General features: G+C 41.7%; 2 protein-coding genes across 5 annotated transcripts; both read right to left on the bottom strand.

Annotated features, from left to right (window-relative positions):
- Positions 1-2629: 2629 nt before the first annotated feature.
- On the bottom strand, positions 2630-5758 carry LOC118365592 (mapk-regulated corepressor-interacting protein 1-like). 3 transcript variants are annotated; one of them, XM_035747930.2, is made up of 6 exons: positions 5418-5758; positions 5090-5205; positions 4314-4411; positions 3990-4108; positions 3684-3788; positions 2630-3426 (listed from the first exon to the last, which is right to left on the bottom strand). In XM_035747930.2, exons 3-6 carry the CDS (start codon positions 4316-4318, stop codon positions 3362-3364), a joined length of 294 nt encoding a protein of 97 aa, XP_035603823.1. In that variant the 5' UTR covers positions 4319-4411; positions 5090-5205; positions 5418-5758; the 3' UTR covers positions 2630-3361. The 3 variants fall into 3 exon arrangements, with proteins under 3 accessions (XP_035603823.1, XP_052347273.1, XP_035603822.1); XM_052491313.1 differs by lacking the exons at positions 5090-5205; positions 5418-5758 and having other exon boundaries at positions 4314-5054; XM_035747929.2 differs by lacking the exons at positions 4314-4411; positions 5090-5205; positions 5418-5758 and having other exon boundaries at positions 3990-4300.
- Positions 5759-13954: 8196 nt separating this feature from the next.
- LOC118365591 (protein phosphatase 1 regulatory subunit 27-like) lies at positions 13955-16138 on the bottom strand. 2 transcript variants are annotated; one of them, XM_052491312.1, is made up of 4 exons: positions 15719-16137; positions 15248-15332; positions 14664-14814; positions 13955-14378 (listed from the first exon to the last, which is right to left on the bottom strand). In XM_052491312.1, the coding sequence occupies exons 2-4, from the start codon at positions 15309-15311 to the stop codon at positions 14258-14260; spliced, it is 336 nt and encodes a 111-aa protein (XP_052347272.1). In that variant the 5' UTR covers positions 15312-15332; positions 15719-16137; the 3' UTR covers positions 13955-14257. The 2 variants fall into 2 exon arrangements, with proteins under 2 accessions (XP_052347272.1, XP_035603821.2); XM_035747928.2 differs by having other exon boundaries at positions 15248-16138.
- Between the last annotated feature and the right edge of the window lie 332 nt (positions 16139-16470).

Here is a 16470-nt window from a genome sequence, read left to right as displayed (position 1 = left end):
ACTATCCTACCGATCCTCGACTTCGGCGATGTCATCTACAAAATAGCTTCCAATACTCTACTCAACAAACTAGATGCAGTTTATTACAGTGCCATCCGTTTGGTTACTAAAACACTTTATACCACCCACCACTGCGACCTGTATGCTCTAGTTGGCTGGCCCTCGCTACATATTCGTCGTCAGACTCACTGGCTCCAAAGGTCATCTACAAGTCCATGCTAGGTAAAGCGCCGCCTTATCTCAGTTCACGATGGCAACACCCACCCGTAGCACGCGCTCATCATCCCTAAAGCCAACACCTCATTTGGCCGCCTTTCCTTCCAGTTCTGTGCTGTGACTGGATGAATTGCAAAAATCACTGAAGTTGGAGACTATTATTTCCCTCACCAAATTTATACATCTGCTATCTGAGCAGCTAACCGATCGCTGCAGCTGTACATAGTCTATCTGTAAATAGCCCACCCAATTTACCTACCTCATCCCCATACTGTTTTTGCATATTTACTTTTCTGCTCTTTTGCACACCAGTATCTCTACTTGCACATGACCATCTGATCATTTATCACTCCAGTGTTAATCTGCTAAATTGTAATTATTGGCCTACCTCCTCATGCCTTTTGCACACAATGTATATAGACTTTTTTTTCTCTACTGTGTTATTGACTTGTTTATTGTTTACTCCATGTGTAACTCTGTGTTGTTGTCTGTTCACACTGCTATGTTTTATCTTGGCCCGGTCGCAGTTGTAAATGAGAACTTGTTCTCAACTAGCCTACCTGGTTAAATAAAGGTGAAATAAAAATAAAATAAAAAACTGCTGCCCTGTGTACATAGTCATTGAACACTGGTCACTTTAATAACGTTTACACACTGTTTTACCAACTTCATATGTATATACTGTATTCATCCTATAACTACCGCTGTACACACCACTCCTGTTCATACAGTATACTAGCCATACTGTCTATACACACCCTTATATTACACAATAAGGCACGAGGGGGTGTGCCACAAACCTGAGCTACCTTATTACTATTATAAACTGGTTACCAACTTAATTAGAGTAGCAGAAATTAATGTTTTGTCATACCCGTGGTATACTGTCTGATATACCATGGATGTCAACCAATCACTATTCAGAGCTCGAACATCCCAGTTTATATATATATATAAATATATATTTTTATCCCAGACTTTGACATTGCTCATTCTGATATTTCTTAATTTTTAGGATTGTTTGTATTGTTAGGTATACTGCCATGTTGAAACTAGAAATATAAGCGCTTAGCTGCACTTGCGATTTTATTTTACGTTTATTTTACCAGCATGCGATAACATCTGCTAAATGTGTATGCGACCAATTACATTTTATTTGATATAAGATTCCTGAGACAAATGTGTAAATAAATGTGTTGTGTTAATACCATGGCCTACACCAACTGTATCCACATGTGAACTTTGTCAACACAGATGCATCAACACCTATATCTGGGGCGCAGAATCACAAAATTTCGTTATAATATATCATGCAGCCATGATTGTATCTTCTTGTACTTGTTTGCACTACTAATAGGTTTACCATTATGGAGTAATTCTCTCTGCTAACTTTTATGAATACTGGCTGAGCCCTGTTGTTATAACTGCTTTCAGACCATAACCGAGCACTTCATGATTCCCTCTGTGATATGAAGGAACTAGATCAGAGAAAGAAATATGGCTGACTATACATACAATGAAAATAAACACATGTAAAGTGTTGGTCCCATGTTTTCCATATGCACAAAAAGCTTATTTCTCTCTAATTTTGTGTACAAATTTGTTTACATCCCTGTTAGTGAGCATTTCTCCTTTGCCAAGAAAATCCATCCACCTGACAGGTGTGGCATATCATGAAGCTGATTAAACAGCATGATTATTACACAGGTGCGCCTTGTGCTAGGGACAATAAAAGGCCACTAATTTGTCACACAACACAATGCCTCAAGCTTTGAGGGAGAGTGCAATAGTCATGCTGACTGCAGGAATGTCAACCAGCGCTGTTGCCAGGTAATTTTATGTTAATTTCTATACCACAAGGTGCCTCGAACATTGTTTTAGAGAATATGGCAGTACGTCCAACCGGCCTCACAACCGCAGACCACATGTAACCACGTCAGCCCAGGACCTCAACATCCGGCTTCTTCACCTGCGGGATCGTATGAGGGTGGTGTGGAGAGGTTGCTGAGGAGTATTTCTGTCTGTAATAAAAGCCCTTTTGTGGGGAAAAACTCAGTGGGTGGGCTTATGCCCGCCAAGGCCCACCCATGGTTGTATTCCTGCCCAGTCATGTGAAATCCATAGATTAGGGCCTAATGAATTCATTTAAATTGACTGATTGCCTTATATGAAATGCATTCAGTAAAATCTTTGAAATTGTTGCACGTCGCAATTATATTTTTGTTCAGTAGCCTATTACACTGTTTTCAGTAACAATGCACAAACAAAACAAAGAGCATGAGACAACAATCATTTACCATCCTACTGTAGGTTATGTGATGTTTGTACATACATCATTGGGGAGTATATAGGTAACACATCCAAAAAGTAAATTTAGGTCAGAACATCTATGACCAATGCATTGAGAGTGAAATACTGTAAAAGTATTTTATTCAATATTTTTTTTCAAGGCTGGGAAGTCAATGTGGCGATGTCTACTTGAAGTCCATTTTAGGGGCATGAATTTATATGAAAAATGTTGGCATTTATCCTAAAGAATTTTTGGCTTCCAAAACTCACCCGTACAATCAGTTTCCATTCCAAATACATCTACAATTCAACTATCTTCCAAAAAAGAATGTCAGCCCTTCAGCGTTATCCTTTGTAGATTGAAAATAAAACTTAATATTTAAGACTGCAGTCCTTTAAAGTGTCCCATGAAGAATTTTTACACCATCTGTACTTCAGCATCAGGATGTCACCATAGTTCATTGAAACTCTGCATCAATCCCATTCACATTAAAAAAATAGTGAATATGAAAAATTCATGGCTGTAAAACCAAGAACCGTAAGAGAGAATCCCTGGAAATCAAATGCCAGCTTTCTTGCATTCCACGTCAACCAGATGAGAGGTAGGGTAAGAAAAGATTGAGCCTGGACAGAGAAAGAGGAGGGGGGGTGGATAAGGAACTCCAAAAATGTTGTGGTTGTCAGGACATCAGCCCACTGCTGTTGAATGGGCAAGCTGTTAGTCCAGGTGGGCAGAAAGAGGACTGGAATTCTGGGCAGGAATGGCCAAAAAGTTGACTTGCTGGCTGACAGAGGAAGAGAAAGTTCTCAAGGATAATTGGTGCAGAAAAAAAGCTGTTGGCTATAAAGAGAAAGACTAGGACTTCTTGGAGTCCTGTGTGTTGCGTTTCTTGAGGTCACTCAGGTCAACTGGTGTGAAAGCTGCAAGAAAGGATAAAAATAACATTACTACTCTGTCTTTTTGACAAATCTAGTAAATAGCCTGTTTAAATGACAAACATACTCAGATACATAGTTATATGCCATTTAGCAGACGCTTTTATCCAAAGCGACTTACAGTCATGTGTGCATACATTCTACGTATGGGTGGTCCCGGGAATCGAACCCACTACCCTGGCGTTACAAGCGCCATGCTCTACCAACTGAGCTACAGAAGGACCATACATCAAGTCACTTACAATTTAAGTTGGGATTTGGGTTCTTTTCCACATACTCCTGTGGTCCACGGTCTTTGCGTTCGCTGCTCTGTGGTGACCGGATGTCTCTGAGCACACACTGCCAGGCTGTAAAGGAGCATACACATGCCAGCTTTCAACCATCTCCTTACATACCACATTCCATCCAAATGGCTCATCTGAGCTCAGTGGTACAGGGGCTCTGTAAGGAGCTTTGGATCATGTTGATGGCCAACATATAAGCCTACTCAGGTGAGAGACGTTAAGGGCTAGTCTTAGTAAGAGATCGGCCTTCTGAGGCAGACTCACTGTCGTGGATGAAACGCACATTCTCCTCATGCGCTGGAGTGAAGAGCTCCCCACTGTTCGTAGGAGACCGAGGGCTGGAAGTCCGCTTGTAGTTGTTCACCATCCTGGGAGCAGTTGAGCTATAAAGCAGCAAAGATACAAATAAAAAACAAATAAAACAAACAGCAAAACAGCAAGAAAGAATGAAAACACAGAACAGACAGGCTGGAAAACACAACATACGTTTTTCTGGCATGCATGCAGTATACCTAATTCTACAAGATACAGCTTGATATACAGTTACCACACAATACAATCATAACAGGTAAACAACTCTCTTCCAACCTCATTCTGTGTGCAGTCTGTCTCTTGCTCCCTTCTCATTAATAATTGGGGGGGGGGGGTTGAGAGAGTATGCACCTTCCTGATCCTCTGTTGGATAGCTAGTGGTGGAAACAAGGCGTGACATGATTCATTCTAAATAAAGACACCAATCACAAACAATAGAGGAATGTTGACATTTGAAAGCTAGCTAGCTAAAAACAGACTGCAAAATACAGTTACTTAACTACACAGCCAGAAAGCTACATTGGATGCCACACTACCGGCATTAGCTTACTTATTGATGTTACTTATGCTTCAATGTTTACATGTTTGTATCTGACACTTAACGTTACACAAGCGAGCTAATCTAACATTAGCTAAGACAGCTAACAATAGCTAGCAATAAATTATACTAGCAAACTCATATTGACCAGCGACTCGTAAAATATGAAGCACCTAGCTTGCTAACTAACGTTACCCAATATCGTATATTTTAAATTGACATTTTTGTTGATTAGAAATTAGCTTGCGGTTGAAGTACTGGCTGACAGATAAAGGATAACGTTAGCTACTATCAAGCTAACGTTATGGTACCGAATAAGCTATCTAGCGAATGTTTGCTACACGTTATCAACATCTAATATTATTAGCTAAGCCATTTAACTTTATCGAGCTGAATATATCCAGACAATAGTACAAATTAAATGTTTCCAACAGCAGTGGCATATTAATTAAGAAAGCAAAAGCCATCTTGAAATAATCCAAAAATTACCAAGATGTAAACTATGTTTACAAACCTGTCTTTAGATCCGGCTTCCTTTCGCTTTCTTTATTCAGCCAACAAGATGTAACTAGCGTTAGCGAGCTAGGCCTCCCATCGGCTAAAACGGTTACCAATGCCAACCAATCATTTCTGGGCAAGTAATTTAAAACGGAAGTAAACAAAACTTAATAGGTTTGTTGGTTGAAAATAATGTTAAAATCCCAAAGTGATGATTCTATGAATGCCTTCTCTCCAACATTTACCCTCTCTGATCGGGTCTTTTTGGTACTTGTTTAAATAAAACAGACCATAGACCAGCTTGAGAATAAGTTAGAAAAAGCATTGGCTAAAAATACCCTTACCTGAGTTTATAGGCCCTAAAAAAATACACCCTAGCAATTACAAATCATCATCATAATGCACCTTAGTTATTAAAAATATCACCAAGACCTAGTCAGACCATTACTGTTCCAGCTGGCTTATATGCGTTATTAGGTAGGTAATGTTAAGTGTAGCACAGATAATTTTCGACCAACTTGATGATGCTTCCTCAGTTCCCGACTTGGAAGAACGCATTTAATCTAAATGTCCATGTCTAGTTGCAGGGGGGTTCGTTTAAATTTAGAAATTGCTCCAATTTTAAATTAAATACTTTTTTGGGGCTCCATGAAGTAATCAAAAGAATGTGTACACCACCATCTTGTTGAAAATATATCATAATGATTGAGAAATGTGTGTTGCTTTCTTCTTCTTCGTGTGTTTTTCCGGCAGACTAGACACGTGGTTACGTATTGCTGCCTTTCACAGTTTGGAAAGTACATTTCACATTTGTTCACAATAAAAGGAAAATGAGACGCCATGTAACCCTGTAGTGGCCTACTACTCAAATCAAATATTATTTGTCACATGCTTCGTAGACTAACAGTGAACTGCTTACATTTATGGGTCCTTATCCAACAATGAAGAGTTAACGATAACAAGTAAAAAATAGCATGTCAATATCAAATCAAATTTATTTATATAGCCCTTCGTACATCAGCTGATATCTCAAAGTGCTGTACAGAATCCCAGCCTAAAACCACAAACAGCAAGCAATGCAGGTGTAGAAGCACGGTGGCTAGGAAAAACTCCCTAGAAAGCCCAAAACCTAGGAAGAAACCTAGAGAGGAACCAGGCTATGTGGGGTGGCCAGTCCTCTTCTGGCTGTGCCGGGTGGAGATTATAACAGAACATGGCCAAGATGTTCAAATGTTCATAAATGACCAGCATGGTCGAATAATAATAAGACAGAACAGTTGAAACTGGAGCAGCAGCACGGCCAGGTGGACTGGGGACAGCAAGGAGTCATCATGTCAGGTAGTCCTGGGGCATGGTCCTAGGGCTCAGGTCCTCCGAGAGAGAGAAAGAAAGAGAGAAGGAGAGAATTAGAGAACGCACACTTAGATTCACACAGGACACCGAATAGGACAGGAGAAGTACTCCAGATATAACAAACTGACCCTAGCCCCCCGACACATAAACTACTGCAGCATAAATACTGGAGGCTGAGACAGGAGGGGTCAGGAGACACTGTGGTCCCATCCGAGGACACCCCCGGACAGGGCCAAACAGGAAAGATATAACCCCACCCACTTTGCCAAAGCACAGCCCCCACACCACTAGAGGGATATCTTCAACCACCAACTTACCATCCTGAGACAAGGCTGAGTATAGCCCACAAAGATCTCCGCCATGGCACAACCCAAGGGGGGGGGGCGCCAACCCAGACAGGATGACCACATCAGTGAATCAACCCACTCAGGTGACGCACCCCTTCCAGGGACGGCATGAGAGAGACCCAGCAAGCCAGTGACTCAGCCCCTGTAATAGGGTTAGAGGCAGAGAATCCCAGTGGAAACAGGGGAACCGGCCAGGCAGAGACAGCAAGGGCGGTTCGTTGCTCCAGAGCCTTTCCGTTCACCTTCCCACTCCTGGGCCAGACTACACTCAATCATATGACCCACTGAAGAGATGAGGCTTCAGTAAAGACTTAAAGGTTGAGACCGAGTTTGCGTCTCTGACATGGGTAGGCAGACCGTTCCATAAAAATGGAGCTCTATAGAAGAAAGCCCTGCCTCCAGCTGTTTGCTTAGAAATTCTAGGGACAATTAGGAGGCCTGCGTCTTGTGACCGTAGCGTACGTGTAGTTATGTACGGCAGGACCAAATCAGAGAGATAGGTAGGGGCAAGACCATGTAATGCTTTGTAGGTTAGCAGTAAAACCTTGAAATCAGCCCTTGCTTTGACAGGAAGCCAGTGTAGAGAGGCTAGCACTGGAGTAATATGATCACATTTTTTGGTTCTAGTCAGGATTCTAGCAGCCGTATTTAGCACTAACTGAAGTTTATTTAGTGCTTTATCCGGGTAGCCGGAAAGTAGAGCATTGCAGTAGTCTAACCTAGAAGTGACAAAAGCATGGATACATTTTTCTGCCTAATTTTTGGACAGAAAGTTTCTGATTTTTGCAATGTTACGTAGATGGAAAAAAGCTGTCCTTGAAATGGTCTTGACATGTTCTTCAAAAGAGAGATCAGGGTCCAGAGTAACGCCGATATAGAGCCCCACACCATTTCCCTGTTTGACGCTAGGTTTTATGGGTATTATGACACCTCCACTGTGGGGCTCAAAGCAGTGTTGCCAATTTAGCGACGTTGTCGCTATATTTAGCGAGTATTCAGACCCATCTAGCGACACATTTTCAAAAAAGCGATTAGCGACAAATCTAGCGACTTTTTCTGGTGTTATTGGAGACTCTGACGTGAAAGCACGTATTGTTCTTACTCTTCTCAACGAGCAGCGGGTGCTTCACAGGCAGCCCAGTCCTCGTGCAGCAGTCTCTCCCAGCTGCAGTCAGCGCATGAGATGTTCACCCCTCTGCATCCAGACTGAAAATGAATCATGCATGCAGGAAATCGCCGCTGGCTGACATTCAGGGCGGGATGAAAATGTAAAAAACTAAACAAAAAAATCAAATAAAAACTAAATAACTCTGCCAGAGTGTCTCTTTTGGGTCACTTTTGCCAGTCCCAAGCCCAGATAAAGAAGGAGGGTTGGAATTGTGACGTAAAAAAAAAAAAAAAAAGAATCGCAGTTCATTTGTGGTTCTAAACATATTTAGGGTGTTTTTTACTCACTTTTTGTCTCTTTAACCTGCATGTCGTGATTGCGTTTGGTGTAGGGGGATAAAATAAATGTATGCACGATGGCGCACACGCACAGCCGGTTTGGGTTCCGTGTTAGCCAAATACATTTAATCCTAGTAAGAATTCACTGTCTTGGGTCAGTTAAGATCACCACTTTATTTTAAGAATGTGAAATGTCAGAATAATAGTAGAGATAAGGATTTATTTAAGCTTTTATGTCTTTCATCACATTCCCAGTGGGTCAGAAGTTAACATACATTAATTAGTATTTGGCATTTAAACATTAAACATTTGTTTCAGGTAGCCTTCCACAAGCTTTCCACAATAAATTGGGCAAATTATGGCCCATTCCTCCTGACAGAGCTGGTCAGGTTTGTAGGCCTCCTTGCTCACGGACGCTTTTTTAGTTCTGCCCACAAATGTTTTATGGGATTGAGGTCAGGGCTTTGTGATGGCCACTCCAATACCTCGGCTTTGTTGTCCTTAAGCCATTTTGCCACAACTTTGGAAGTATGCTTGGGGTCAATGTCCATTTGGAAGACCCATTTGTGACCAAGCTTTAACTGACTGATGTCTTGAGACGTTGCTTCAATATATCCACATAATTTTACTACCTCATGATGCCATCTATTTTGTAAAGTGCATCATGCCCTCCTGCAGCAAAGCACCCCCACAACATGATTGCTGCCACTCCCGTGCTTCACGGTTGGGATCGTGTTCTTCGGTTTGCAAGCACCCCCTTTTTCCTCCAAACATAACGATAGTCATTATGGCCAAACAGTTCTATTTCAGACCAGAGGACATTTCTCCAAAAAGTATGTGCAGTTGTAAACCGTAGTCTGGCATTTTTGTGGTGGTTTTGGAGCAGTGACTTCTTCCATGCTGAGCAACCTTTCAGGTTATGTAGATAAAGGACTCATTTTACTGTGGATGTGGATACTTTTGTAACTGTTTCCTCCAGCATCTTCACAGGGTTCTTTGCTTTTGTTCTGGGATTGATTTGCACTTTTCACACCAAAGTACATTCATCTCTAGGAGACAGAACGTGCCTCCTTCCTGAGCGGTATGACAGCTGCGTGGTCCCATGGTGTTTATACTTGCCTACTATTGTTTGTACAGATGAACGTGGTACCTTCAGGCGTTTGAAAATTGCTCCCAAGGATGAACCAGACTTGTGGGGGTCTACAATTGTTTTTGTGAGTTCTTAGCTGATTTCTTTTGATTTTCCCATGATGTCAAGCAAAGAGGCACTGAGTTTGAAGGTAGGCCTTAAAATACATCCACAGGTACACCCCCAATTGACTCAAATAATGTAAATTAGCATATCAGAAGCTTCTAAAGCCATGACATGATTTTCTGGAATTTTCCAAGCTGTTTAAAGGCACAGTCAACTTAGTGTATGTAAACTTCTGACCCACTGGAATTGTGATACAGTGAATTATAAGTGAAATAATCTGTCTGTAAACAATTGTTGGAAAAATGACTTGTGTCATGCACACGGTAGATGTCCTAAACGACTTGCCAAAACTATAGTTTGTTAATTAATTAACTTCTTATGGCTGGGGGGCAGTATTGAGTAGCTTGGATGAATAAGGTGCCTAAAGTAACCGGCCTGCTCCTCAGTCTCAGTTGCTAATATATGCATATTATTAGTATTGGATAGAAAACAGTCTAAAGTTTCTAAAACGGTTTGAATTATGTCTGTGAGTATAACAGAACTCATATGGCAGGCAAAATCCGGAGTTGAAATCACAACAGGAAGTCAGAAATCTGAGCTTTGTATGTATTCACCAGAGTCCCCAATGAAATCCCCCTGAGATATTAATGATGTTGCACTGCCTAGTGGTTCCACTAGATGTCAACCATCAATAGAAATTATAATGAGACTTCTATGGTGTTGTGGGAGTGAATGATAGCAGAATCAGTCAGGTGTCTGGCAATCAGCCATTTTCTGATCATGCTTATTCCTCATGGCAGTCACTTGCGTTCCATTGCTCATGAAGACAAGAAGGAGTACTCAGGTTGGAACTTTATTGAAGCTATATGTTAAAAACATCCTAATGATTGATTCTGTACTTAGTTTGAAATGTTTCTTTGACCGGTAATATAATTTTTTGAAGTTTTTGTCCGATATAACGCTGACCAGAATGAGCGTTTGGATATGTATACCAAACGCGCTCACAAAACAAACATTTATTGTGGACCTGGGATTCCTGGAGTGCTTTCTGATGTAGATCATCAAAGGTAAGGGAATATTTATCATGCAATTTCTTGTTTATGTTGACGTCAACATGGTGGCTATTGTGACAAATATTTCTGAGCGCCGTCTTAGATTATTGCATGGCTGGTTTATTCCGTAAAGTGTTTTTGAAATCAGACACAGCGGTTGCATTAAGGAGAGGTATATCTATAATTCCATGTGTATAACGTGTATTTCTGTTGAATTATGTGGCATTGCAAAATCACCTAATGTTTTTGGAACTAGTGAATGTAACGCGCCAATGTAAACTCATATTTTGATAAATATGAACTTCATCAACCAAAACATACATGTATTGTGTAACATGAAGTCCTATTAGTGTCATCTGATGAAGATCATCAAAGGTTAGTAATTCATTTTATCTCTATTTTCTGCTTTTTGAAACTCCTCTCTTTGGCTGAAAGAAAATGGTTGTGTTTTTCTGTGGCTATGTGGTGACCTAACATAATCGTTTGTGGTGCTTTTGTTGTAAAGCATATTTGAAATCGGACACCGTGGTGGGATTAACAAATGTTAATTATGAGATTTTTGATGTTTTGAAAATGGCGCCCTACACTTTGACTGGCTGTTGTCAAATCGCTTCCGTTAACGGGATTGCAGCCATAAGAAGTTTAACAAGAAATTTGTGGGGTGATTAAAAAAAAGTTTCAATGACTCCAACCTAAGTGTATGTAAACTTCCGACTTCAACTGTATGTACTGTACATATAAGTAGGGGTAAAGTGACTAGGCAACAGGATAGATAATAGACTGTAGTAGCAGCGCATGTGGCATAGGAGTCTGGTTCATAATAATGTCAGAAACTGAGAAAATGGAATGGCATCAAACATATGCAAACACACTGCCGTCATGGATTCAAATCCTGCAGCACACGCAAGGTCCACCTGCTCAAGCCAGCGCATGTCCAGACCCATCTGAAGTTTGCCAATGAGCATCTGGATGATCCAGAGGAGGAATGGGAGAAGGTCATGTGGCCTGATGAGACAAAAATATAGCTTTTTGGTCTAAACTCCACTCGCCGTGTTTGGAGGAAGAAGAAGGATGAGTACAACCCCAAGAACACCATCCCAACCGTGAAGCATGGAGGTGGAAACATCATTCTTTGGGGATGCTTTTCAGCAAAGGGAACAGGACGACTGCACCTTATTGAGGGGAGGATGGATGGGGCCATATATCGCGAGATCTTGGCCAACAACCTCCTTCCCTCAGTAAGAGCATTGAAGATGGGTCGTGGCTCGGTCTTCCAGCATGACAATGACCCGAAAGATAACACAGCCAGGGCAACTAAGGAGTGGCTCTGTAAGAAGCATCTCAAGGTCCTGGAGTGGCCTAGCCAGTCTCCAGACCTGAACCTAATAGAACATCTTTGGAGGGAGCTGAAAGTCCGTATTGCCCAGTGACAGCCCCGAAACCTGAAGGATCTGGAGAAGGTCTGTATGGAGGAGTGGGCCAAAATCCCTGCTGCAGTGTGTGCAAACCTGGTCAAGAACTACAGGAAACGTATGATCTCTGTAATTGCAAACAAAGGTTTCTGTACCAAATATTATGTTCTGCTTTTCTGAGGTATCAAATACTTATGTCATGCAATAAAATGCTAATTAATTACTTAAAAATCATACAATGTGATTTTCTGGATTTTTGTTTTAGATTCCGTCTCTCACAGTTGAAGTGTACATATGATAAAAATTACAGACCTATCATGCTTTGTAAGTAGGAAAACCTGCAAAATCGTCAGTGTATCAAATACTTGTTCTCCCCACTGTATGTCAGGATCAATTTCAAGATCATTATCCGTCGACTGCTCAGGATCTTCAGGTGCGTAACATGCATTTTTCTCTACTGTACTTAACCTAAAGGAGAAAGTACTCATCTTGTGTGTTCACCGTCAGTTCAGGTTTGCACCTCGCACCCTTCTTTCTGCCTCGCTTCCTCTCGCCATCCATCCTCTTGCTCGCCCAGTCCTCCGACAAAGGTGTATTACCGTGTTCAAACTTCTTCTTTGTCTTCATGTGGTTTTCCAGCAGAGTAGACGCTGTGTTGTGTATTGCTGCCTTTCGCAGGTCAGAGTGCAGATTGCACATTTTGGTCACAAACAAAAAAGGGAAAAGGGAATGGGAAAATCTTCAATTGCACCACCATCTAAACCTGCACATCTATACACTATCCCCCAAAACACACCACCCCATCTGACTACTTTGACCCTAAACAAAATAAATGTTTTCTCATTGGAAGAAACATGATGGAATTTTGTCATTAAAATTGTATGCTTGTATTATTATATACCTGTGTAATTGCATCATTCAAGTCACAAGTGTATCCCGAAGTAGATTGGTTCATTGGGTCCCCTTGCCACTTTTGAAGTAACCCTCTGAATTTGATCAGTAACACATAAAATTGAGGGCTCTATAAATGAGTTAGTTAGTAGGGGTGAGGGCTTGGTTTGGGATTCACCGTACGACTTGAGGGTCGTTCAAGTGAAACTTCCAAGTCAGAACTCCACACTTCAGAGATTTCTGACAGCATGTGAACGCCACACTAAGCCTAAACATAAACCTCAGGTTGATATGAAATTACTGTTTAAAAACGTAAAAACGTTATTTTAATGAAATTATGTGAATTAGCAGCTCGTTACCCTTATCATAACCTATAATAGGCTACGTAGAGTTTTCCATCAAGAGTCAATCATTGAGATAGAAAAGAGTTGCGTCCTCACCAATTAATTTCATCAATATTTATAAAAAGCACCTTTATGAAAATATTTTGTAAAAAAATAAGACGTTCATTGGTGAAATTCATTAGATTAGTTGAAATGGGCAGAATACCACTTACTCTTTCAGCAACACTGTTAACTATTTCAGAAAATAACAACTGCCAAGCATAATAGGAAAAATGCCAATACAGCAGCACCAGTGCGTGTATGGCATAGTAGCTATTTTCCAATGATCTCTGGCCTACCAAATGAAATGTAATTTTTTTATGTGAATTGCTATTGACGCCCTCTCTCTGCTCAGCAGAGAGGATACACACAACTTTTCCCAAGCCATTAACACACAGGCTAAATGCAGAGAACATTGCCAAATACAGTCTGTACTCTATCTGTATTTTGGAAGCAGTGAGTTGAAAATAGTCTCTGCCCATATGCAGGAACTATCCTCAATGCTGCATAGTTTTGTGGAAAATTCAAGCAATGGACAGTCAGATTTTTAGAAGATTGATCACATAATTGGGCTGGATGATCTCATTGGGTAATCAGAATGAAGACATACCCTATTGATTCATTACACAGATTAAATAACAGTTTACTGTGGTGTGTCACACTATATTTTTTGGTATGTGGTGCTACATGATCTGGGAAACTGAAAGCTGCTGGTGCTATGAACAGCCTGAGATGCTGTTTGTGACAACTAAAGTGACAAGACTGATTTGCATGTTTTTGTGGAAAAGCACCAAACAAAAAGTAGCCAACTTCTTTTAAGCAAAGAATGAAAAAGATACAAAAAATAATAACCTTTACAAAGTATTGTCCAACTTGATGTACAAAACCGCTCCAAAAAGCATTGTGAGTCACAATTATGCATTTAGAAAACAATAGGCTACAAGTGCTCTGTAGCAGGAAAAGTGGCCTGGTCCCTTGTCCCAGACTTTCTAATTCTCTCTGGCTGGGCTTTTCCATTCCAAGAAGCTAGTCTCAGGACCAGGGTACACTATCCATCTGTCCACATCATGCTCCTTCAGGTCCTGTTCTGTAGGTGGCCAGTGAGTTACACAGAGCCTGCCTCAAATAGATTGACCAGCTCCTTACAGTCTGGGTCAATGAGGTCCGCTGGCTTCTCCCCGTTCTCGTTCTCTGCAAATGCACTGGCACCAAGAGAGAGCAGGTAGCTAAGGAGGGACAAAATACAGTGTTGTTCAGCACAAGTCACATTCAAACAAGGCGTCTTCATTGTCTATATTCACACTGGCTATGAAATGCTGCATATGTCTGGTTCAATCAGGTCACCGAGGTCAGTATGGTTCACTACCTGCCTTTTGTCAGAAGAGTTATTTCTCGAAGAGGCAGCAACGTTGCATGATAGATCAATTGAATGTTGTGTTTTGGGGTCTCCGGACTGTAGGGAAATATTTCTGTGGACGTTTTATGAGTTTGTGTTTCATTTGTACACCAACCTGGCGATTTCGGGGAAGCCATCACTGCAGGCCATGTGCAGCGGCGTCCAGCCGTCCTCATCTCTCTGGTGGACATCAGATCCATATCTCACCAGCAGCTTCACGCAATCCAGGTTCCCTGTGAGTACGGCCTCATGGAGTGCTGCCATACCTGTACACAGAGCACCATATATGGGCACAGTCAGAAGAGGGCTCAGCTGCACTGTACATACTCTTACACTGCGTTTCTGTCATTTCAACCCCTGCTTTTAACTTCAGAACTTTTCTGAACTTTCACTATGCATTTGTCAAACAATTATTTAGAGCCTTTATTCTTTTACTGGTTTAGAATATAAATAAATATTTGAGACCCTTTAACCTCTCAGTAGTTTTATATTTGTCAACACAATATCACTCCGAAAAATAAGCTGTTGTAGTTAGTGACTATATTTTCATGCAGACAGTTGTAGGTGCCATTGCCTGCTGTGGTAACTCCTGTCAATCTCTCAACACTTTTCCCTGTCTTTATTACATTTACATTACATTTAAGTCATTTAGCAGACGCTCTTATCCAGAGCGACTTACGTATTTGTAGATTCACTCACCAGATGGGAACAGGGTATGCAGACGTACTTTCTTCGCTCTCATAAAGCGTCCAATCTGCTCCATCTCACCATGTCGGACAAGGTCCTGGAAGATAATGTCATTGGAGAAGTGTACAGCCCGGACTGGCTTGAGTGGTAGAGGTGCAGGAGTCTGCTGTGCAGGTATCTGTGCTGTGTGACGTGCAGCAGCACTGTAGCGTGTTCCTTTGCTGTACGAAGGGGTGTAACTGGAACTGATTTTGTGTGTAGGTGTGTAAAGTGATGGGGTGTAGCTTGTGGGGGTGTAGTGAGTTGAGCTGTACTTTGTTTGGGTATATGAAGTGGGTGTGTATTTGGTGGGGGTGTAGTGCGTCGGTGTGTAATTGGTGGGGGTGTAGTGCGTAGGTGTGTAATTGCTGGGGGTGTAATGCGTAGGTGTGTAATTGCTGGGGGTGTAGTGTGTTGGTGTGTACGTCATTGGTGTGTACTGACTATATCGCGTGGTGTACGATGACACTGGTAGCTGGTAGCTATACTTCATCCCTGCGGTCAACACGGTTCTTCCTCCCCCTATGCGCTCAGCCCAGGAGGAGGGGTGGGAGAAATCCAAGAAAACTTTGCAATCCAGGAAACTAATTCCTTTGTCCTTTTCACGCTTATCCTCCTTGACTTTTTTCACTTCCTTCTGATCCTTGAGTTTCCAACCAGATTAGCACCGCTACTCTCTCTGCAGAGTACCAAAACTTTCCCAAAGTCAATTCACACTGGCCAAACTTCCTCTTTTTATGTCTTTCTTTCCTTCTGGTTCTCTGGATTTCTTCCTCGTGCCTCCTGTCTTGTTTCTCCCGTCCTTTTGTATGTCACTACAGTTTCCTCTGGCTTTGTACAGGCTGGTGGTCTGATGGAGCAGGTGGGAGAGGGTCCCTATATACACTCTGGAGGGCTATTTTGGTGCCCGTCATCCCTCATATCGAGTGACTTTAGCTTGGAACGGAGTGGTCTCTGCCAGGCCAGGCTCCTCCCACTATGACCCCTGACACTGACACTGCCTCCACCCCTATCCCCATAGCACAAACACATTGGGGTCTTAATGGAGCTTGCCCAACATGCCTAATACCACATCACATCAAAATGTCCATGATCAACATCAGCAGAGGAACAAACTGTCATTAACAGTTGAGGGAAATGAAATGTTTACAGTTCAGTGTAGATGTGTTTTTATGGCCCCTGGTTTCAGGTCAGGC

The sequence above is a fragment of the Oncorhynchus keta genome, chromosome 32, assembly GCF_023373465.1.
Source record: "Oncorhynchus keta strain PuntledgeMale-10-30-2019 chromosome 32, Oket_V2, whole genome shotgun sequence".
Classification (NCBI taxonomy): domain Eukaryota; kingdom Metazoa; phylum Chordata; class Actinopteri; order Salmoniformes; family Salmonidae; genus Oncorhynchus; species Oncorhynchus keta.
The sequence above is the reverse complement of the archived record's forward strand: the minus strand, read 5'-3'. Positions and strand labels throughout refer to the sequence as shown.

Coding starts and splice junctions, on each gene's coding strand:
- LOC118365592 (XM_035747929.2), bottom strand. CDS start 4,224: ATGCCAGAAAAACGTATGTTGTGTTTTCCAGCCTGTCTGTTCTGTGTT. Junction 3,789..3,989: donor TGTGCGTTTCATCCACGACA/GTGAGTCTGCCT, acceptor GCTCCTTTACAG/CCTGGCAGTGTGTGCTCAGA. Junction 3,427..3,683: donor CCCAAATCCCAACTTAAATT/GTAAGTGACTTG, acceptor CCTTTCTTGCAG/CTTTCACACCAGTTGACCTG.
- LOC118365591 (XM_035747928.2), bottom strand. CDS start 15,767: ATGAAGTATAGCTACCAGCTACCAGTGTCATCGTACACCACGCGATAT. Junction 14,815..15,247: donor GCATACCCTGTTCCCATCTG/GTGAGTGAATCT, acceptor CTCTGTGTACAG/GTATGGCAGCACTCCATGAG. Junction 14,379..14,663: donor GGCTTCCCCGAAATCGCCAG/GTTGGTGTACAA, acceptor GTCCCTCCTTAG/CTACCTGCTCTCTCTTGGTG.